This window comes from Acinonyx jubatus, chromosome A1, assembly GCF_027475565.1.
Source record: "Acinonyx jubatus isolate Ajub_Pintada_27869175 chromosome A1, VMU_Ajub_asm_v1.0, whole genome shotgun sequence".
Classification (NCBI taxonomy): domain Eukaryota; kingdom Metazoa; phylum Chordata; class Mammalia; order Carnivora; family Felidae; genus Acinonyx; species Acinonyx jubatus.
In genome coordinates this window covers 80,317,368-80,341,203 of record NC_069380.1, presented here as the reverse complement: position 1 = coordinate 80,341,203, position 23,836 = coordinate 80,317,368, and the positions used below count along the sequence as shown (strand labels likewise).

Here is a 23,836-nt window from a genome sequence, read left to right as displayed (position 1 = left end):
GATGAGAACTTCAGAGTCCTAAGTATGGTCCGTGATGCCTCAGCAAGTCGGGCAGTGCCTGGGACATTGGAGAAACGCACTGAAGATTTATTTGATGGTTAAACAGACACCTCGCTGAGAGTTTTAGAGCTCTGCTAGATCGTAAAAGAAAGTTTGCATTTCTTTCCCAAGAGCCCTTCAAATAGCAGTGTTTGGAATGCTTCCGAGAATAGAGGAATGGGCTTCGTTGTTGGCTCATAATCCGCAGATTCTATAATCCCTCCTGCCACCCTCCCGCCTGCTCCCCCCGCTGCTCTCTGTTCTTGTGCAGAATGTGAGGACCAGGTGCGTCTTGTGGACCTGGGAACACAGCCCAGAGTGCACAGCCCGGCCCGTGCAGCCACACTTCCTACGTGGGTCCGTCGTGTAACCCTGACAGCTGGGGGGGGGGGGGGGGGGACGACACTGTGAGTGGGCGGCTGGCTTCCAGACAGCGAGAGTGCCCCTCACTGCTCCTCCTTGTTTGCTGTGACTCCTGGCCCCTACCAGGGCCTTCAAGCCTGCGTGGCACACAGAGCTCACAGATAAAAGGACTTCACAGTGTACTTGATCAGTCCCAAAGAGCAGGAGAGGAGGTGCAAAGGAAGAAAGAACAGGCAATAAATAGGAAACATACTGCAATGCAGGGAGTTTAAATCAAACACGTCTGTAGTCACATTAAATGTGTATAGATTAGACAATTCATTTAGTTTTTAAAAAATTACATTTAGACCATCATGTACTGCTTGAAAGAGATATATTCCAAATATAGAGACACAAATAGGTTGGCAGTAAATGGATGGAAACACGCATCTTGTATTTAACCGTGGAAGACAGGCTGCTCCCTCACTGTCAGAGTAGACACCGTAGGAGTGTCATCAGGGCAGAGGGATGTTTCCTAACAGGGAAACGGTCAGTTCTTCAGGAAGGAATAATGCTCCTAAATGTGTATTCACCTACCAACAGCTTCAGATGCACAGTGGAAAACCAACAGACCTACAGAGAAAACAGACCCACAATTACAGTTGGATATTTCAATTTCTCTCTCTTAGTAACTGATGGAAAAGGCAGACAAAGTAGTCAGTAACGACAGGTAGATAACATTTGAACAATTTTGCCTGTAGTTTGGTGGCGTTGATATTTATGGAATATTATCCCCACAACTGAAGTACGTACCTGTCCTTACCTTCTGACTCACTACCCTGGTTCTGGGAGTGCTGGGCCCTGACTGTGTACTCATTACATTTTTCCTCCCACCGATGTCTTGGGTTTCTGAGCATTGCCTCTTTGTCGTTGAGTAACACCTAAATTCTGACTTAGCTTTTGTTCCAAAGTTTATGGAAATCATAACTTTTCTATCGTATTCGCTTCTTTTTATGTGATTGAGAATGGAACCAAGTTCATACTCATGCCGTGGAATAAATTTTCACAAACGCCGTCTATGAAATAATTACCCATCCCTTTGTGATTGGTTGTGAAATCGGCTTCACGCCACAATGCGGAGCCCAGTGCGAGGCTTGAACTCATGACTGTGAGGTCAAGGCTGGAGCTGAGATCAAGAGTTGGACACTTAACCAACTGAGCCACCCAGGCACCCCTGCTTTTTTAAAAAATTTCTAAAGACTTTTTGTATAACAAATTCTATGGTCTCCATATCTTTTTGAGAAAACTCTTGGTTTTTAGGACTTCATACTTTTTCCATCTTAAGCTCCTTTTTTTTAATTTTAAAATTTTCTCCTGGTTGAAACACGTAATGTAAAACTAGGTGTGGTATAAAATAGATTCCATCTTAAAATGTGTTGTTCAGTGATTCCTCTCACAAAACCCATGTTTCAGGTGCTGGGGAAGTTACGGAGGCGGCCCTCGTGCGGGACATTGTGTACGTCTTCCAGGGCATAGATGGCAAGCACGTCAAGATGGACAGCGTGGAGAACCGCTACAAAGTGGAGGCGAAGGTGCAGTTACCGGCCCCCCGTGTGAGGTGTGAGGTGTGAGGTGTTCAGGCAGGAAAGACGGGTGTCGGTACAGCCGGCCGGGAGCTGTTAACCTGTAGGGGCGACAGGTGCACTTGGGGTACTGGACCCCCAGAGCCGGTGCGCCGGTTGGGCACACGGGTCTGCCTCCCCGCGGGCTTGTGGCTCTGGTGCTTTTGCTGAGACCTTGCTTGCTTCTCCTTCCGTGTCTTCTCGTGTTCACGGATGCAGCCACCCACGAGCTGACTCCTGCTCTTGGTGACAGTGGTGTCGAGGCACCCGAGGGGCGGGTACCACTCGGCATCTCTGCAGTTGGTACACCATTCTGGATAAGGTGCCTCCACTTGCCTGCTTTCCCCTTCTGGAACCTCCTTCCCCACGGCCCTTTCGTGTTGATGTCGTGGTCTTTTGCAAGTCCCGGCCATTCTAGGACGTGGCTGACGTCACAGGGCCCCTGCCGTGCCGGGGAGCTGGCCAGCTACGCCTCGGGGTGATGCTGCTTGAGCCTTACACTTGCAGAGAGAGGTTCTACTTCCCTTCCTTGCTGGCACCTGCTGCCCTCGTTTCCCAGACTCTCGTTGTTCTGTCTTGGTGGTGGTGCATTCGTTACTTGTACGTGCCATGTGTTGGGGCCTAAGCATTAGGATACTAAAAGTGCAAATGGTTTAGAAAAGCAATTGAAATTCTACTGCTGATTTTTAACTCTTGATATATTTACTTTTTAGGCAAACCTAAGTAAATCTTTGAGGGATACGACAGTCAGACTTGCTGAGTTGGGATGGTTGCATAACAAAATCAGAAAATACACTGACCAGAGGAGTCTAGACCGTTCGTTTGGACTTGTGGGTCAGGTATGTTTGTTGTTACCACAACATTTAGGATGCCTTCATTTTGGGGAGTGCTTAGTCTACCTAAAATCTTACTATGAAAGTAATTCTTGAAAAGAGGGTTCTTTTTAAGTAAGGAAGTTTTGATACTGCAACACTGGAGCCATCCTGGTCCACTCGAGAAAATAGAGACCACGGTGAGTATTGACAGAGATAACCCAGTACCACACATGGTTCACGGTAGCTGTTGGTGGAGTGTGAGCACAGACTACATAAATGCATTAAAATAAACCTGCAGATGACTGACGGTGTATCACTTTAAGATACTCAGAACAGTGTGGAGCCTGATATTTAAAGAGAAGAGGTTTTATCCTTTGTAGGTTCTTTCCACTGAGGTCCCTGGGTTTACATTCTAGGGTTCATTCTAGAAAGTTTTTGTCACAGGACTGTGTGATGGTCTTTCTTACAGATTCTGGTTTGACATCTTTTTAGTATTTAAAAAAAAAATTTATTTACTTTGAGAGAGAGACAGAGTGTGAGCGGGGGAGGGGCAGAGAGCAAGGGAGACACGGAATCGGAAACAGGCTCCAGGCTCTGAGCTGTCAGCCCAGAGCCCGACGCGGGGCTTGAACTCAGGAACTGAGAGATCATGACCTGAGTTGAGGTCGGTTGCTCAACCGGTTGAGCCACCCAGGCGCCCCTCACCTTTTCTGTATTTAAGATCCTAGAAATACAAAGAAGTTTTTAATAATATGGGTGTGGAAAATGAGCGGTACAAACAACACTGAAAAACTGGGAGAAACTGGCATGGAGTTGCCAGTTTTTAAATTCTAATTAAAAACAGAGAAAATTACATTTTTAAAAATGTTTTATTTATTTCTGAGAGAAAGAGTGTGAATGCAGAGAGTGAGGGAGAGAAAGAATCCCAAGCAGGCCCTGCACAGTCAATACAGAGCCCTGCTCGGGGCTTGAACTCAGAAACCTTGAGATCATGACCTGAGCTGAGCTGAAATCAAGAGTCAGACGAACCCCTCAGGTGCCCCCGAGAAAATGACATTTTAACTGTAAAGATTTAGAGGGGATATAATATTAAAAGATTATTGTCAAAGTGAATATACGTTTAGCTGTAATCTGATTTTCCAACTGCAAAGCTCGTGCTGGGGGAGAACACCCCCCTTGTGGGATGAACTATGGCCATGCTGGTGGGTAAAGCTGCCGGCAGGCCCCTGGCAGAAGCAGAACTTAAACCAGCAGAACGTACCAGTCGTGGTCCAGCGCTGAGCCTGTGGCGATCAGATGCGCTGGCGCGTGAGGGCTGTGCTGTGTGTTCACGACGCCTGCTTTTTCCCACGCAGAGCTTTTGCGCGGCCTTGCATCAGGAACTGAAGGAATACTACCGATTGCTGTCTGTCTTACATTCCCAGGTAATGCTTTGCTTGTATTTTAATTTCTTCATGATTTGCCATCATACAAAATTGCAACTATATAGAGCTTTTAAGTTTCTTTGTAATTACTTTTAAAAGATAAAAACGTTTGCTAATGCTGTTCGTGAGGTCTCGATACCCATGGAGTTTCAGTGTATTCGAGAGGCAATTAATGCTGATTTTCAGAATTCTACCACTTCACTTGATCTTAGCCAAGAGGCTGAGAAGTGATCTACCATTTCAACCGATGACTAGTGGCTTGAAGAAACTATTGTTCTCTGAGGGGACCTGTCGCTTCGTTTTATGAGAATAATCCGCTCCCCATGCTGACTTCCGTGGATTAAGAAATGGTGGACATATTTGTTGACTCGTGTTTACATGTTACGTCTTTGTTGTTTTTCAGCTACAGTTAGAGGATGATCAGGGGGTGAACTTGGGCCTTGAGAGTAGCTTGACGCTCCGGCGCCTCCTGGTTTGGACGTACGACCCCAAGATAAGACTGAAGACTCTCGCGGCCCTAGTGGACCACTGCCAAGGTTGTTTTGAGTCTCATGGACCTGCTTTATTTCAAAGCAGGTTTTAGAGAATTTCATCTGCGGTCATTTGCGTGCCTGCTCTCGTGTATCCTTGACAGCCATAAATGTGCAGATTATGTACAAGTGCGTAGATCACTTATAGGGAAAGTCACCAGTTGCTGACATGGCCCCATATTTATGTTTGTGGAAGCTTAGTAGTTCATTGAAATGAGGGAAGAAAGGAGAGGGTGTCTAGTTTGTAAGCATTTCGTGGTCCTTGGTGTTGTAACTGTTCATCTCTAAGCCCCTTTTACTTGTCTCTGGCCCAGCAGCCTTCCCTGGGGGTTTCCTCCTCCCGAGGTTGTGGCCCAGGTCTGGGTCCACAAGCTAGGTGTTACAAGTCCTCCAGTTTGCCTGTGTGGGTGGGGCCTCTCCCAGGCTCTGGCTCTGCATTTCTACCTGCCTTCTGAACATTTTTTCTCTCTGTTGGAGCTACCTTGGCCAAGAACCTCTTTGTCTTTTCTTCTCTGTAATGCTGGGGCGTCAATGGCCTCCTCTTAGGATTGTGAGAACTGAGTGAGGTGGGAGAAGCTGAGGGTCCGCCCCTACGTCACGGCCCTGTGTCCGCTGCCACCCTCTTCTGTCTGTGTGAGCACAGGGGCCGGGACTCCAGCATGTGTGGTCTGAGCTCGCCAAGCTGTCCGTGTCCTGCCTCCTCTACTTCCTGCCACCTCCCCTCAAAAAGAGAAAGCAGTCAGGCAAAATATGTGTCTTTTCTCAGATGATGAGCACCCCCATGTGGTTTCCTTCTAGACTCTTCCTCTGTCTCTCTCCCCAGTCCCCGCCCCTTTCTGTGTGCACTGAGTCCCTCGTGTCCTGGACCTCCAGCTCCTTCTGACATCTCTGCCCCTCCCTCAGGCAGCTGTGTGTGCTCCTGCCAGGAGCATCTCAGTAACATCGGGTCACATTAGACCTTCCTGAAAATCTTTCAGCAACCTAATCAAATCCTGAATTCTTACTGTAAGAAACTTTCTGTGTTTGTGTTTTGGGGCCTGATATTTGCCACTGCCAGTGCTTCATCCTGAGCTGTGCTCCCCGGGCCCGGGACTCTTCACCGTGGCAGGATTTTTCAGAATGGGAGTTCTAGCCACTTAATGGGGTTGTAAGATGAGTTTGGTAAGCCGAGACTAGCGTGTTGTACTAAAGGAGGAAAGGAAGCAAATAGGAAGCATTGAAGTGCAAGTACTGTTTTGTAAAACTTTCATATTTTCTATGTGTTTATATCCCTGACTACAGTATAAAGTGTGAGTCTTAATGCGTGTCTTGGTCAGAAGAGGTGACAATTCATGTTCCAGCTTGAGTAATGAGTCAGGGGTGTTGCTCTTGAAAAACCCCGCAGCGGCTGCGCAGAGGTAGGGGAGTGCCTTGCTCTGACTCGTGAAGCCTGGGGCAGGCTGGTGCTCTCTCTGTTCCTCAACACGTTAACTGCCACTCCTCAGTCCCAGATGGTAGCCAGGGAACACTGCATCTCGATGACCTGGTCTCTGCCGGGAGTGTAATTTGGGTGTTTTGCGTGTGTCCCCCAGGGAGGAAAGGAGGTGAGCTGGCCTCTGCTGTCCACGCGTACACGAAGACGGGGGACCCGTACGTGAGGTCCCTGGTGCAGCACATTCTCAGCTTAGTGTCACATCCCGTGCTGAGTTTCCTGTACCGCTGGATATACGACGGGGAGCTCGAGGACACGTACCACGAAGTAAGGAGCGCCGTTCGAGTCTCCGGCTACTCTCTTGAGTTTTTCTCCCTGGGAACTGTTTCCTCTCGACTGTAATGCCACCGCACTGCACGAATGCCGTGCGTGTTTTGTGCGGTGCTTTGAAAACCAGTTACCTCTGAGCGACAGAGCCGCCTGGGGTCCGTCGGAGATTATCATCCCAGTTTTAATGGTGGGAAAGTCAGAAGGCCAAATCCCCTGGCCAGGTTTGCGGCAAAGCCAGACCTAGGTGTCACGTGTTAGTCCTCGTGTGGTGCAGTATCGCACGCTCTGTCACTTTGCAAGGTCACTTACTGAGGCCCTGACACTTTTAATGGGTGTGTGTGCTGCGTGCCTGTTGGAAGCACAGTTGGTTCTGCCATGAGGCGGCGTGTGTGCTCCTAAAAGCCACTGTGCTGTGCAAGTCACACAGCACAAACCATAGGTCCTCTGACAGAGTGGAATGAGGGGCTGCACCCTCAAAACCTCGGGGACATCACATTAGGAAAGGACAGGAACTTCACAGAAGTTGTAGTGCTGTCGACACATGTTCAGTGGTTAAGCCCTCTGTGCATCCTAGATTTTTTTCTTTAACATTTATTTTTGAGAGAGAGAGCGAGAGCACACGAGCAGTGGAGGGGCAGAGAGAGAGACACACAGAATCCGAAGCAGGCTCCAGGCTCCAAGCTGTCGGTACAGAGCCCGACGCGGGGCTTGAACTCACGGACCATGAGATCATGACCTGAGCCGAAGTCGGACGCTTCACTGACTGAGCCCACCAGGTGCCCCAGCCCTCCGTACATTCTAGAGTGAGCATGGCATTTACACTGTAGACGCCCTGATGTGGGCTTGTGGGTGTGGGGCTCACCTGCGGTGGAGCAGAAGGCTGGGCTCCTGTTTTCACCTAGTTTTTTGTGGATGAACTTGATGTGAACAGTCATGAAATTCGTGTTATGGTCCCGTTGTTTCCTCATAGACCAGTTGTGCTGGGACCAGTGGCTTTTTAAACCAGCATGGCGGCAGATCCGACTGTCGAGAGTGGTTTTGGGGAGCCTCTGGTGCACACGGGCAGCACCTAAGGTGCAGGTGTTGTGTGGGTTGCTCCGTGTGGGCTGTAGCTCCTGCTGTGGCTGCGTTAGAGTCGTCCTTTGTTACTATGTGTAGGAAAGGTGGACATCCACTTTGCGTGTAGTGTCTTGTACTGACGGATGGTCTTCATAGTTGTAAACCTTTTGAATGTCATTGAAAACAACACCCTTTCATGTGTCTCCCTGCGCATACATACGAGTTCCTCTGAGGTCGGTCCTGCGAAGTGGGATGGCTGGCTGTTGGGGAGCGAGCGCAGTGTTTTAGTTTTGATCCTGCCCTTCCCGGCTCTGGAGTGGTCCTGCCAGGCCACCCCGCAGTCGGCCTTCCGTGGGTCCCCCTTCTCCAGCTTGGTCAGTGCTCCTGCCACTCAGTTCTATTGAAGGTTTTTACTCTAATGTGTGAGGTGCGGTGTCTTGGAGGCATTCTGCTGCTTCCTAGTGAGGTTGACCAGCTTTTCATGTTTGTTATTTTTATTCTACCAATTGCTGGGCCTGTTCTTTGCCCGCTTTTCTGGTGGATTTGTCTGTCTTTCTAGACTTGAGTCATGGCGTGGTTTTATACATTTGGATATCTTGTGTCTGTGGTTGTTCTTTTTTTTTTAATATTTATTTTTGAGAGACAGACAGAGACAGAGCATGAACCGGGGAGGGGCAGAGAGAGAGGGAGACACAGAATCCAAAGCAGGATCCAGGCTCCGAGCTGTCAGGCCAGAGCCCAACATGGGGCTCGAACTCACGAACCCTGGGATCATGACCTGAGCTGAAAAGAAGAGTCGGAAGCTTAACTGATTGAGCCCCCCAGGTGCCTCTGGGTGATACTGACCTTTTAAACAGCTGGTGACCAGTTGACTTGATGAAGCTGATTTTCTTCAGAGTTTGGGACAGGAATTGCAGTTCTGGTCCTATTGTGATATATATAAAATTGTTGTCAAGTAAAACAAAAGTTAAAGCCACAAACTGGTTAATTATCTTTTTAAAATTTAGAACCTAATTTCTGATTTGCAATGCTTTTGTCTTTTTTTTTTTTTTTGAGAATAATTTAGTTTGCAGTTTCTAGCAACTGGGTTTTTAAAGTAGTCCTTAATTACACCACTAATTCACTGTGTGCGTCTGTGTTTTCAGAATCGTCCTTAAAAGTACCACCAGTTCGTTATTGATTGTCTGACCTGTGTGTGATCTGGGCCTATTTATAATTGTGGGGCCGGAGAATTGGGCCTTGACTTGCAGATTGATTTTCCTCTAGACTGTTTTCTTTTCTATTTTTGGACATTGATTCACTGAGGTAAGGCAAAAAAGCAAACTCTCCAAGACTGGGATAGCTTCACTTTGGGATACTTACTTTGAAGAAGTCTTGTCGCCCAGAATATGTGTAAGGCAAACCTTAGGTTTTATGTATTTAAGGATAAAATGCTAAGTAAACACCCTGTCTGTTGAATTCAGTGTTAGGTCATTAGCTCAAACGATCCCTTCAGCTTAATCTCAGATCTTGCCTCATTGATAAAGTTACTCTTTTTTTTTTTTTTTTTTGTAGGTATCATTAACACATTTTATTTATTTTTTTAATTTTAGTTTTTGAATTTACCTCCAAATTAGTTAGTATGCAGTGCAACAATGATTTCAGGAGTAGATTCCTTAGTGCCCCTCCCCCGTTTAGCCCATCCCCCCTCCCACAACCCCTCCAGTAACCCTCAGTTTGTTCTCCATATTTAAGAGTGTCTTATGTTTTGTCCCCCTCCATGTTTTTATATTATTTTTGCTTCCCTTCCCTTATGTTCATCTGTTTGGATCTTAAAGTCCTCATATGAGTGAAGTCATACGATATTTGTCTTTCTCTGACTGACTCATTTCACTTAGCATAATACCCTCCGGTTCTATCCACATAGTTGCAAATGGCAAGATTTCGTTCCTTTTGATTGCCGAGTAATACTCTATTATATGTATATATACCACTTCTTCTTTATCCGTTCACCCATCGATGGACATTTGGGCTCTTTCCGTACTTTGGCTATTGTTGATAGTGCTGCTATAAACATGGGGGTGCATGTGTCCCTTTGAAACAGCACACCTATATCCCTTGGATAAATTCCTAATAGTGCAGTTGTTGGGTCGTAGGGTAGTTCTGTATTTAGTTTTTTGAGGAACCTCCATACTGTTTTCCAGAGTGGCTGCACCAGTTTGCATTCCCAGATAAAGTTATCCTTAAATTTTTTTTTTTTTTTTTGTATAGTTTCAGACTTCTGGAAGAGTTAACAGAACTATAAAGCACTCTCAGGTACCCTTTCCTCAGATTACTTTGAATACTAACATTGCACTACAGTAAACTTATCTTTTTTAAGGTTTTATATTTACTGATATTCCTACTCGGTGTCTGAGGTTAGAGAAGGCTTCAGGAAGTTCAGGATTTGTAAGTGTTCATTTGCCAGTTACTTTATACCCACATGGTCTTGTTTGCTTCACTAGTTCGGCTGCTGGGATTTCTCAAAAATGCACTGTGACTATAGAGCTAACATGAGTCCTTGACGTAAAATAGATTCTGCCCTTTGCTGCTTGCCTGCTGTTGGGTACCGCCGTGCCAGCAGGCAGCTCATAGCGTCTTACAGGGGCCTTGTTTTAACTCCCTGCCTCGTCGCCGTGCGGTGGGGCTCACCGGCCCAGGTTCTGGGGTCTGATGGCTTGGGTTTGACTGGTGGCTGCAGTTTGGAAAAGCTCTGAGTCCTGGGCGAGTGCTGTAGTCTCTGTGAGCCTTCCCTTGCACATCTTCCGTGCGTGCGTAATAGCAGCAGCCTCACAGGATTGTGCGCGTGTGTGCGGATGGAGTCAGGCAGGTAGTAAGCGCTCAGTATGTTACTAGGTTACTTGCTGTTAATTTGTGTAAGAAGAATGCTGGATATAATTTGAGTGCCCGCTGGCCCTGATATGTCTGTGGCCTTTCTCTTAATTGTGTTCTTTGACTTCTCCTTTTTTCGTTGACCCATACATTTATAAATGTTCCTGACTCTGATTAAGTCTCTGACTAAATTTGGGAAGTTCTCTTTAATTCACTCTAAACAATGTATTTACCATAAGAATTTGGTGGTTGAGACAATTGCGTTTTGTGTTTGATCCTTACACAATTAAAATTTGGGTATTTTTGTCTCTTCAATTCTAACATTGGTTAATTTCCCCTCAATTGTGTAATGAGTTATAACTTAGTTGTAAAATCATATTTCTTTAAGCGTATGGTTAACTGTAAGTAGCTACATGTGAGCCTTATGTAACCACTCATTTAAAAGTAGTTTATTAGGGACGTCTGGGTGGCTCAGTCAGTTGAGCGTCTGACTCTTGATTTTGGCTGAGGTCACGATCCCAGTGTTGTGGGACTGAGCCCTGTGTCAGGCTCCTCCCTGAGCCTGGACCCTGCTTGGGATTCCCTCTCTCTCCCTCTGCTCCTGTCCCCACTCATGCGCTCACTGTCGAAAATAAAAGTAGTTTATTAAATATTTGCATAATGCAAGGAAATGCTACTTTCTTTTTTTTTTAATTTTTTTTGCCCAATGAGTCAAACTGTATGATTTTTTTCAATTATATTTGGATTTTATACGCTTTATGTTTTATACATTTAAAAAAAATTTTTTTTTTTTAACGTTTATTTATTTTTTGAGAGACAGAGACAGAGCATGAGCGAGGGAGGGGACAGAGAGTGAGGGATTCACAGATTCTAAAGCAGGCTCCAGGCTCTGAACTGTCAGCACGGAGCCCAATGCGGGGCTCGAACCCACGGACTGTGAGATCATGACCTGAGCTGAAGTCGGACGCTCAACTGACTGAGCCACCCAGGTGCCCCAGAAATGCTACTTTCTGTAATCAGAGAGAGCACAAAACCTGGATAAACAGAGATTGTAAAAAGGACTCAAAGTTGTTCTGGAGATGAAAAGTACAGTAACCGAAATGAAACAAATCAGTAGTGGGGCTCAGCAGCAGATTTGAGCAGGAAAAAGGAAACACGTGCCTTGAGGATAGACCCAACTGAGTTATCCCGCCAGAGGAGCAGGAAGAGAAGAGGAGAATGTCAAGGGTCTGAGAGACCCATGGCGCCGGGACGCGCAGGGGGCTCCCAAGACTCCAGTGGGACAGGTCGCCATGTCCGCAGGAGCCTTGTGATCGAGTCGTGGGAAGACAGAGTCCTAGGGAAACTCTGCATGGAGAAGGCCCTCGATTAGGTCGGCAGCTGCCCTCTCCTCAGAAACCACAGAGGCCGCGAGGCACTAGGATGTACACTCAAAATGCTGGAAGGAAAATCTGCCAGTCAGGAATTCTGTGTCCTGCAAAAACTCCACCTCAAAAATGGTGGAGAAATGAAGTCATTTGCAGAGAATAAACCTGAGACCTCCTAGAAATACTGACCGTTGACACGGAGTCTCGGAGCAGTAGGAATTTGGAACAGGCCTGTAACTCATGAAGTGAGTCCGTAATCTCAAGCTTTCCAGTAAAGAGCCCAGGACTAGATGGCTTCACTGGTGAATTCTACCAAATATATAAAGTTAGCACTAGTTCTTTTCAAACTCTTCTAGGAAACTGAGGAAAGAATACTTGTTTTTACACATTTTATGAGGCTCATATTATTCTGATCCCAAAGCCAGACAACAACACAAAAAGACTACAGAACAGTATCTTTTATGAATATAGATGTAGAAATCCTCATAAAGCACTAAAAAATGGATTAGAAGTTACATGGACTGTACACCATGACCAAGTGAGATTTCTCCCGAGAACGCAGGGGTGGTTACAGCATAAGGAAAGTGATGTAATACACCACACTGTTCAAACGAGGGAAAAACGTACAATCATCTCAGGCGACGCAGAAATAGCATTTGATGAAACTCAACACTCTTTCGTGATCAGAACACTCACCGAAGGAATAGAAAGGAGCCTCCTCGCCTGATAAAGGGCGTATATGAAGCGCTAACAGGTAATGTCACGATGGTGAAAGGAGGGTGTACACTCGGTCCCCAGCTCAGGAACAGACAGCAGGTCCATTTTCCCCACCCTGCTCAGGGTTGCACTGGGAGCTGGAAGCTCTCATCAGGGCAGTTAGACAAGGGAGCAGTTGAAAAACAAAGATACTCAGATTGCAAAGGAGATAAAACTGCTTCTCTTCATAGATGACATAATTTTATACATAGAAAACTAAAGTGTTCACAGTCCAAGTCTAATAAACACGCTTGCCAAATTAGCTGGATACAAGATTAGTACATAAAAATCAGTTCTATTTTTATATACTTGCAATAAACAATCCCAAGATAACATTAACAATTCTATGTATGACAGTGTCAAAATTAATCAGATACTTAGGGAGAAATTAAGAAAGTGGAAGAATTGTACTGAAAATCAGAAAACTGTTAAGGAAATGAAGGCAGACCTAAATAAACCGATGGCTCCACACGTTCATGGTTTGGAAGACGTGATACTGTGCTTTCAAATTTTTTTTTTTTTAATGTTTATTCATTTTTGAGAGAAGGAGAGAGAGAGAAAGCGGGGGAGGGGCAGAGAGAGAGAGGGAGACACAGAACTGGAACAGGCTCCAGGCTCTGAGCTGTCAGCAACAGAGCCCGATGCAGGGCTCAAATCCACAGACCCATGTGAGATCATGACTTGAGCCGAGGTCGGATACTTAACTGACTGATCCCCCCAGGGGCCCCTCTGTGATGCTGTTAAGGTAGCAGCACTACTCCAGTGATCTCACATTGGATGTGATCTCCATCAAAATTCCGTGGCCTCTGTTGCAGAAATGGCAGCACTGGTCCTCAAAGTCACATGGAAGTGCACGGGGCCTGGAAAGCCACACGCTCTTGAAATGAAGAGCACAGTGGGAGGACTCACACGTCCCGACGTCACATGTTACAGGGCACAGCAATCACAGGTGTGTTTCTGGCATGAGTATGGGCTCAGAGATCCGAGAGCAGGATTGAGAGTCCAGAAATACATGTGCTCATGTTTGTTGAGTGATTTTCAGCAAGGCTCCAAGACCACTCAGTGAAGGAAGAAAAGTCTTTCCAGCAGGTGGTTCTGGGACAGCTGGATGTCCACACACAAAAGAAAGGATTCGGACCTCACCTGCATACCGTGTATAAAAAGTTACTCAAAGTAGGTCCCACAGCTGAAGCTGTGTGTAAATCTCTGCGACTACGGATTAGATATGTCACCAAAAGCATAAGCAACAAAAGAAAAACACACAGAATGGGAGAATGTATTTGCAAATCATAGATGCGGTAAGGTCTAGTATCCAGAACATATAAAGAATTATCACAACTCGGTACCAAAAAGACAAACACTGCAATTGAAAAATAGGCAGGGCACTCAGGTTTTACCAAAGGAGGTCTACCGATGGCCAGTGAGCACCGGAAAAGAGTCTCAACGTTAGTCATCAGGGAAGTATGAGTGGAAACCACAGGGGGCTGTCATACCACACTCATGGGGATCTCATTGGAGCAGAGCACAGGCCAGAGCATAACAAGTGCCGGTGGAGACTTGGCCACCTTGGAACCCTGATACAGTGCTGGTGGGGACACGGCGGTGCGGCCACTCAGGGACAGGGCTGGCAGCTTCTCGGAAAGTTACACGTACCCCCAGCGGTTCCAGGTGTGTGCCCAAGAGAGGTGAGGACACACGTTCACGTAGAACTTGTACGTGATTGTCACAGAAGCCTCATTCATTATCAGGATGGTCAAGAGGTGGAAGCAGTGCTGGTGTCTGTTACCTAATGGGTGGTCTATCCAAGTGACAGAATAGAATATTCAGCCCCAAGAAGGAGTGAAATTTTGATGCATGCTACAGCATGGATGAATCTTAAAAGCCTTAGGCTGAGAGACATAACCAGACACAAAAGCTCACGTGTTGTAGGATTTCATTTATGTGAAATGTGCAGGATAGGCCAAGTCACAGAGGCAGAAAGGTTAGTGCTGTCAGAGGTTGGGGAGAGAGGGGTGGGGAGGTCATTGCCTGATGGGTATGGTGTTTCTGCAAATAAATGCTGAGGGTGTTCTGGAATTTGATGGTGCTGGCGGGTGCACAGCCTTGTAGTGGATAACGTTAAAGTGCTGAATTCACGCTCTAAAATGATTAAAATGGTGACTGTATTATGCGAAAGGGTGCCAGCCATGTTTGGCTCCTAAGATTTAGCTTTCCTCCCTTGCTGAGCCTTTATTCTGCCTCAGTGCTGGTTGTAGGGAGGTCCTTGATTACCTGTCACCAGGCCTGGCCATTTGCAGTCTCCAGTCGCTTTGGCTGCCCTCTGGGAACCTTGTAGGGAGGGGTGACGTGGACTGTGACTTGGGCATGAGGATGTTTCAGAGGCCCAGTGAAGCCCGAGACCCTGGGGGCCTGTCCTGTGATTCTCTGCAGCCCCAGCCTGACTGGAGTGGGACAGAGACGGAGTGTGTCGGAGGGGCTGAGGTGAGGAGAGGGAGGGAGAGCAGAGGGCCTTCTTAGTTCACACCAGCTCTCGTCTGTACAGTAGTCTCTCGGGGTTTTCTGTGAGGGGGAGGGAAAACGTAATCGTCAATTAAGAAGAGTAAATGCGCACCAGAAAAATTCCCTGGTAAAGAAGTGTGTTTATGTAGTGTTTCCAGACTTCCTATTAGATAAGCGATGCAGTAACAGATGTATGTCTTTATTGACACGTTCAGTAAGAAGGGTTAGTGGCCGTTTTGGATCTGTGCACCCACTTGAACAGGTCATGTGAGAATATGTGATTTCTTTTGGTGACAAAGTCACAGGTACTGTGGCTTGTTGTTTGCATTTGTGATGGAAGGAAGAGTTAAATTTCAGATAGAAGTTAGTGCCAGTAAAGTGTAATTCCCTTCCCTTCCACGTTTACAGACCCTTCTGCCTTCTGGGCCCATGGACCCCAGGTCAGGAAACCCCCAGTTAGAACAAAACCTACAAGAAAAGTCGTGACCTGGACCCAAGAATGTGGACAGGAGCTAGTTTTCTGTAGAGTCAACGTAGGTGTGAGCTTGTACTTGAAGCTCCAGTTCTCCTGCCTCGGGACAGGTGAGGATGCCAGTCAGGGGTGGGATCAGAACCTTCCCTGCTCTTGGCCCTTCTCTCTCTGACCCAGCTGTCCACTGCTCAGTGACTGTCCTGCATTAGGCTCCGACTGATTGCAGGGGGTCCTACTGTCTGTTGATGGCTATTCAGAGCTCGAGTTTGTCCTTCCCGGAAGCTCCTTCCACGTTTTCCGAGGTTTTCCCTGGAAAGGCTTGTCTGTCTATCCTGCTGCTGGGCAGTGGTCAGTGTCCTGCCTTAGCTACCTCTGGGCTTGGCTGATTTGCAACCCAAGAATAAGTTAGAGGCCCAGGTAGCCTCTGAGCTTGGCTGTCTCTGGTATGGAATCATTCAAGACTGCCTCTGGGCCTACCAGTTGGGATTTTACTGTGAATTGTTATAAAAAGATAGGACCCTTTGGCCCAACCAGCAGGAACTGTGTTTTGTGTTTTGTGTTCTGTTATGAAATGGAAAGGTAGACAAATGTTGGAGCACTCGAAAAATTTACAGATTTTGTAAGTGATTAAGTACTTTCAACACTTGGGGGAAGTTTGTAGTTTTATTTGGTTACAAATTAGTACAAATGAAAACATGGGGTTTTCATGTTTCAGTAGTTCACATGGGTTTTCTGCCCTGAGTGATTGAGGTGAACAAATTATGCCAGTAGTTCAACGTTAATCTATTTTGTTTTTATTTTTTGCCTTTTGGAAAATTCTTTTCAAAGGGTGAGGGACTTCATCTGGGAGCAAACACGGAAGGAAAAGGTAAATGTAAGCTTTCTTGCTTTCAGAATCCGAAAATTTCCAGACTTCACGTGTTTACTTAAATGCCATAAAAACACTCAGGGCTCCTGGGTGGCTCGGTCGGTTGAGCGCCTAACTTCGGCTCAGGTCATGATCTCGTGGTCAGTGAGTTTGAGCTCCACATCAGGCTCTATGCTGACAGCCCAGAGCCTGGAGACTGCTTTGGATTCTGTCTCCCTCTCTCTCTGCCCCTCCCCTGCTCACCCTCTGTTCTGTGTCTCAAAAAAATGAGTAAATTTGAAAAAAATTTTTTTAAAAATGCTCTAAAAATCTATGTCCTTGAAGTGGAAGGTCGGTGGAACTGGAGATAATGTGGTGACTGCTGTTGGGAATATCTGTGGGTGCCTTCAGCTCTCTTGTTCTGTTTCTTGTATATTTTTGCTAAGAATTACTGAATTTAAAAGTGTACTATGTAAGATCATGTTAGCATTTTGGCACTTCCAGCCTCACCCCTGACGTGCTGGGATTTTCCTGCCTACCGTGTGCGAGACCTTTCTGGTTCCCTGTGTGGAGCCCGTATGGCTTCCTGGGTGTGGTGGGCTGCGGGGGGGGGGGGGTTGGTGGGGGGTGGAGGGGGCCACAGGGGCTCTAGGGGGGCCACGGGCTTTGGGGGGTTGTAGAGGTTCTGGGGGGGCCACAGGGGCTCTGGGGGCACAGAGGTTCTGGGGGGGGCACAGGGGCTCTGGGGGGGGTGCGCAGGGGCTCTGGGGGGCTGCCTGCCTATTGCCACTTGGGGTTGGGGTCTTTGTATAATAATGGCTGTTTCTTAGAAGCTACGTTGCTTGCTAAGAAAATTACCCTCTTCATTTCTGTTTTTAGTAGGGAGGCCTTGGCATTTGTCCAACAGTTAATGAGAAATCATGGTACAATTATGTTATATTTTTTTCTCCGTTCTTTCTGTGTTTGACACATGGTGAAAAGTAAAGAACCTTGAGTGGAAAATGCATCAGTGAAATACAAGCAATTATGTTCTGACCTTGGTTTTTTTCCTCTGTAACTATATGTTTTTCAGAGGCTTAATTAAATGCCAGGATGGACCTACTCCTCAGTGTTTGCCGGGAGAGTGATTGCACCCTACTCTGCCCTCAGATGAAGTGACGCTTTCCTAATTTCTAAAGATGACTGAATTGTCCGAGTTTTTTATCTTTTAAATTAAATCGTCTTACATACTGATACAAAGCCGGCTGCACTCCATCTGTCAGGACGAATTAGTGCGTTGTTTGTGGGACTAGCTCTTCCGTTTAAGTGAATAACTGGTAACAGCAGAATTTACACCAGCCCCTCTCTGCTGAGTGGGGGGCTATGGGGCGGTCCTAGCGCGGTGATTGGGCGACCTTTTGCATGACTCCTGGTGGGCTCGTGACAGTTTTCAAGTTTCTGTTGGGTGATTTAAGTATCTCTTAACGTGATAATCGCTTCAGGATTGTGGGACCTGTTATCCCTCAAAGCAGTCATTAGTTATGTGTTTAAAATTAGGGGATAGAAATCAAATCTAAAAATACAAAGATCAGTACATACTAGTTTGTACGTAAAGATAAGAAACTTGATCTCCTCCACATGGTTATAAACATGTTGGCATTTATTCAGGTCCCTCCTTATATATGGCTGTCATCTAGCCCTGACTTAAGAGGGATGGAATAAGACCTTAGCATCATTAAGAATTTTGTTCTCTTAAATATTTACCCTCAGGAGTAGATTTCTGTGAACAGAAAACAAATCTTTTTTTGTTGGTTGCTATGAGAAGGTGATGTTACTGCACAGTTTTCTTTGCTGGTATCATATGTTCTCTCATTGGTCTTAATTACTCAGTTCTTTTGAATGATATTTTTTCTGATTTAAAAATGTTTGAATAACTAAAAATTTTTGAGCATATAAACAGAGGAGAAAATTTATTAGTAATCCCGTCATGAACAGATAACCTGCCAATATTTTTGTGTATATTTTTTATAGTATATTCTTGTGTATTTTTCAATGTGTCTATCAGATATGGTACATGCGTAGTATTTTGTAAACTTTACTTTTACTTTTGTTTTAATTTGAAATAATGACAAATTTCTTTTCAACCTTCATTCACTGTATTTCTGAAACACACTACTTTGCATTCCTGCTTCACCAATACAGTGGGGGTTATTTAGTAATTAAAATTTTGTGCTGTTAAATTTTATTCTTCTCTACCCAGGGCTTCATAAAGCATGATCTCTGAAACTCCTGAATAGCACATAATAGTGTTATTTTGTGAAAAGAAGATCTGTACTTTTCATCAAATTCCCAGAAGAGTTTGTAATAATTAAGAATGAACTTTATTTTTAATGACTACCTGATACTATTTTATACTTTGGTATACATTCTCTTATCTTTAGGAGTGTATTCAGGGGCGCCTGGTGGCTCAGTTGGTTAAGCGTCCGACTTCGGCTCAGGTCATGATCTCGCGGTCCGTGAGTTCGAGCCCCGCGTCGGGCTTGTGCCGACAGCTTGGAGCCTGGAGCCTGCTTCGGATTCTGTCTCCCTCTGTCTCTGTTCATCCCCATTCTTGCGCATGTGCTCGATCGCTCTCGCTGTCTCTCTCTCTCAAAAATAAACTTAAAAAAAATTTTTTTTGAAGTGTATTGGGAGTATGGTGTGCCCTGACCAAAAGTACCTTATTCCAGTAATGCAAGGATGATATTTTATTTGTATTTTTTCATCTATGTTTACAAATGGAATTAGCCTATAGTTTCTAATTTTGGTATTATTTTTGTCAGGTTTTGCTAGTGTTATACTAGATCCATAAAATAAATGTTCTATATATTTTTCTGTGGTCTAGAATAACATAGAATGATACCTTTTTTTTTTTAAGTTTTTATTTTGAGAGAGAGAGCGAGAGAGAGCACACACGTGTGTGAGTGGAGAAGGTGCAGAGAGAGAGAGGAAGAGAGAGAGAGAATCCCAAGCAGGCTCCATGCTCTCAGTGGGGCTCGAACTCACTAACTGACTCGATTTCAATCGAGAGTCAGACGCTGAACCAACTGAGCCACCCAGGCACCCCAAGAATGATATCTTATTTTAAAGTTAAGAAGGTTCTGTGCCATAGTGATAGCATTTTACATTTCTCATTTCAAGTTTTCTCTTTCTCTCTTTGTTTTTTATGTTTTGCCTGGAAACCATCAACTTTGCATTGGCATATAATTACTAAAAATATTTTTAAAATTCTTTAAATCTATTTTGTTTCTGTGGACACACTTTCCTTAGTCTGGGTTGTGCATTGTTCACCTGTTGGTGATTTAGAACTTGTGTAAGAATCACTAGAGAAGTGTGTTACGACTTAAGTGGATCTTACGGTCCCACGGGGGAGCCAGGTTGTCACGTTTAACGTGGCCAGTGCTGCATCTCAAACCATCCGGCTTCCGTGTTAAGATATTACTAAGTACTGAGGGCCATTTCTCTCCTCCCTGGAGGAGTGGCTGATTCTAGGTCTAGAGGAGAAAGGAGTAAGATGAGCCTGGCACATCTTCCACACCAGAAGCAAGGAAGACACCTTAGGTCGAGTCTACAGGACTCAGCAGCCGGCTTGAAGGGGCTCCCATCATCCCAGAATGGAAAATGTGGTGGAGTGCCAGTGAGGGTAATAACTCTAATGGACTGAAACATAGATGCACTTAAGTCCATGTTCATGATGATAAAACAGAAAGCCACTGGTCACCGTTAGAGGCTGGGAAGTAAAGATGTTATCACATACCTCATCCATCTCTTGATCTAGTCGCCTTTCCCATTTTCTGATCTATCGATACAATTATCATGACAGCTTCTGATGAGGCATTTTAGCTCAGAGAAAAGGATAGCATATTAAATAAAAGGTGCTAGCTCGGCCAGTAGAGGGAGGATGCTCCAGAAGGAAACACTAGCCCCGACATCATATCCAAGGTAAAGTCTAGACGGATGAAAAATGTAAGTAATAAAAATAACATGTCAGGAATAGTAAGAGAAAATTGTCCGTAATCTAGGAGCGGGAAGATCGTAGGAAGACAAGAAAGTCTTCTTCCATAAAGGAAGACATCCACCTACACAATGGAAGTGGAACAAAGCGAAAACATGGAATATGCTGTAAACGGTGCCAAATGGTTAACTTGGAGAAAGTAAATTAGTAATACTTCATCCACAGATGGTCATTTTCCCTAATATAACAGAATTTTCATATGTTGATGAGAAAAGGACAGCGTCAGTAGACGGTTGAGGAGATGAAAAGACAGTTTATGGGAGAATAAAAGCAAACGGCCGTCAGCATCGCGGAAACAGGCCCCACTTCCTGTGTCAGGATGTTAACAGTACAGGTGGCCACAGCTTCACCAGCTGACTGGCACAGTCTAACACAAGCGAGGATGCAGAACAGGGGCCATCCTCCTTGTGGGAGTGTCCATGGACGTGCCTGTTTGGTTGGGAAGGGGAGTCTGACATGTCTCTAAAAATTAAAAATTGCTTTGACTTGGCAGTTCTACTAGAAATTGAGTTTATAGAGATAAAAGCCCAAACGTATTTAGGACATAGGGCTGAGGGGCACCTGGGGACTTGGTCAGTTAAGCATCCAGCTTCAGCTCAGGTCATGATCTTGCAGTGTGTGGGTTCAAGCCCTGCGTCGGGCTCTACCCTGTCAGTACAGAGCCTGCTTGGGATTCTTTGTCTCCCCTTCTCTCTCTGCCCCTCCCCCATCCCATGCTCTGTCTCTTTCTCAAAAATAAATAAGCCTAAAAAAATTTAAAAAAAAAACTTAAAGGACATGGGACTGAAACATGAGAGTGGCCTCGTGCCCTTTCTCCCATCAGGGTCAGGTTGGGCAGTGGGATCAGCAAAAGTGAGGAGCACAGTGGACAGGGGAGAAGCTTCTGTGCAGGGTGGTTCTTGGGAAGGCACTTCCTGCAGTGCCGCCAGGCAGGCAGGTGCTGGCCACCCACACGCCCAGGTCAGCCTGCAGCCAGCAGTCCGTGAGCAGGGTCCATTAGCTCTGGCACCTCTGTGTTCTAGACCGGGGGCTCCGCAGGGGAGAACCTGCAGAGGGCTGCACGTGGGCAGGAGGGGACAGCTGAGCACAGGGACTGCCGCACCACACCCCTGGACACCTGCAGGTTTTCACTAAGGTAGATGAGGCGGCCCTCCCAGCCAGAGCACAGCAGAGGCTACAGCAGAGGTTGATGATTGTGATCAGAGTGAAGATCATGAATCCTCGAGAAAAGGCCTGCGTTGTTAGACTCAGTTTAAAAAGTCTGGGACGTCTGTGATTCCATTTACAGAGGGATGTATCCAAAATGCTTTTTTTTTTTTTAATATGAAATTTATTGTCAAATTGGTTTCCATACAACACCCAGTGCTCAAAATGCTTTTGAAGACGGTTTTACTCTGTGAAGGGTAAGTCTCCCGTCTCTGGAGAGCTTTCCTTCAGGGTGACTTCCTCGGTGTGGCTGTCAGCGAGCGGTTTGCTGTAAGCGTTGTCTTCTGACCTGGCCGTGCCTCTGCTTTCAGTTTTTCGTAGCCTCGGATCCAGCCGTCAAGACGGACCGGCTGTGGCAGGACAAGTACACTCTACGGAGATCGATGATCCCCTCCTTTATTACGATGGACCAGTCCAGGAAGGTGAGGCCGGGGGGGGGGGGGGGGGGGGGACTGGGGCTCTGCTGTCGTAATTCTGCATGTGGGCAGCAGGTGACAAAACTCTTCTATCGCATGTTAGGATCAGAAGTATGTATTGATTGAATACACTGATTAATGTGTGTTTGTTAATAAGTCTTCTCAGTTCCTACAGTTCCCTTGATGCTATCCCAGATGTCCTTGCTACTTAATTAAAAAACAATTAAAAAAAATTTTTTTAAGTGTATTTGTTTTGAAGTAACAGACACAGCATGAGCGGGGGAGGTGGAGAGGGAGAGAGAGAGAGAGAGAGAGAGTCCTAATCAGCGCAGAGCCCGACATGGGGTTCGAACTCATGAAACCATGAGGTCGTGACCTGGGCCAAAAGCTTAACCAGCTGAGCCACCCAGGTGCCCCTCCATTACTTAATTTTTAATTAATAGTAGATTTGTTGCTTATGAATATTTATAGTAGTTGGATGATTAATCATTTTTACATCATGGTAACTGGAGGATATTTTTCCTTTTTAGGTCCTTTTGATCGGAAAATCAATAAATTTCCTGCACCAGGTTTGTCATGACCAGACACCCACTACAAAGATGATAGCCGTGACCAAGTCTGCCGACTCCCCCCAGGATGGTACGGTGGCGGTGGCGGTGGGGGTGCGACAGAGCTGTCGCTTGAAGTGTTTTCCGTCCTGTAGGACTGACAGTTTCTGAGTTGTCATCTGAAATACCTTCACACTTAGTGTGATGTGTGTAAAACATTACTATGTAAAGTTTGAATTTCTCTTTTTATGTGGAGTTCACCAGTAAGTACTGGATTAGGTGGAGCTGTTTTACTCTCTTAGAATTTGTATTACTTTGAAAAGAAAACGATCTAGCGACAGTTATGCCAAAATCAGAAAATAAAGGAAAAATGTTTCTACTGGTGGCCACATGTAACACAAAGAGGCTTATTCAGAAGTTAGCAGGGGAAGTGCTGGGTGAAATGACTGCCTGTGTGAGATGTCCTATGGTCCCCTTGTTCGCTGCTGCCCTCGCTTCTGTTTTTCCCATCTGCTGCCCGCCCCACCGAAGTAATTCCACAGTGTTTTGTGTGCGGCCGACTTGACGCGTGCAGCTTTCCCTCCTGGCTGTTTGCTGTTCATGTTGTCGTTCTGACTCCGTTCGCGGTGTCAGCTACAGGCGACATGACATGACTTACTCTTCATGACTATGACTGTGCCTTTCGTGAGCTTAAATTCTAGGTATGAAGATGAAAATGTACAAGGAAATGAAATACTAAATAATCAAACGTAGAGAATGGTAAATGAGTATAGATAACATGCTGTAAGTATGTGATACCGTGGAGTTAGCCACAGGCACTGCGCTCCATGGTCGTCCCGGCAACTCTAGCTTGCAGAACCCAGACTTTGTACCCTTTCACTGCTTTCTCCTCCCCTCCGGCCCTGCAACCACCAGTCTACTCCCTGCTTCTCTGACTTTGACTACTTTAGAGTCCACACATAAGTGATACCGTACGGTATCTGTGCCTGCCTTCTTTCACTTAGCATAACCCTCCCAGGTCCGCCCATGTTGCCACAATAGCAGAATAACCTTTCTCCAGGTAAATGATAGCCCACTGTGTGTGCACACCACCTCTCGACCGTTCAGTCGTTGACGGACACTCGGGCTGCTCCCGTATCTTGTGTATCGTAAATAATGTGCGGTGAGCTTGGGGGTGCGGGTATCTTTTTGAATTAGTGTTTGCATTTTCTTTGCGGAAATACCAAGTACAGTTGCTTGATCATATGGTGGTTCTGCTTCTAACTTTTTG

General features: G+C 45.8%; 1 protein-coding gene across 6 annotated transcripts in view; it reads left to right on the top strand.

The window, feature by feature from the left end:
• Positions 1-23,836, top strand: part of TUBGCP3 (tubulin gamma complex associated protein 3) — a 70,606-nt gene that overhangs the window by 20,929 nt on the left and 25,841 nt on the right. For 5 of the 6 annotated variants that reach the window (XM_027065243.2, XM_027065242.2, XM_027065244.2 and 2 more), the window contains 7 exons: positions 1,855-1,973; positions 2,717-2,842; positions 4,174-4,242; positions 4,646-4,778; positions 6,344-6,510; positions 21,914-22,024; positions 22,549-22,657. In XM_027065243.2, the coding sequence (XP_026921044.1) occupies positions 1,855-1,973; positions 2,717-2,842; positions 4,174-4,242; positions 4,646-4,778; positions 6,344-6,510; positions 21,914-22,024; positions 22,549-22,657 (834 nt within the window). The remainder of the gene's footprint in view (positions 1-1,854; positions 1,974-2,716; positions 2,843-4,173; positions 4,243-4,645; positions 4,779-6,343; positions 6,511-21,913; positions 22,025-22,548; positions 22,658-23,836) is intronic. The other variant, XM_027065245.2, reaches the window with a different exon arrangement.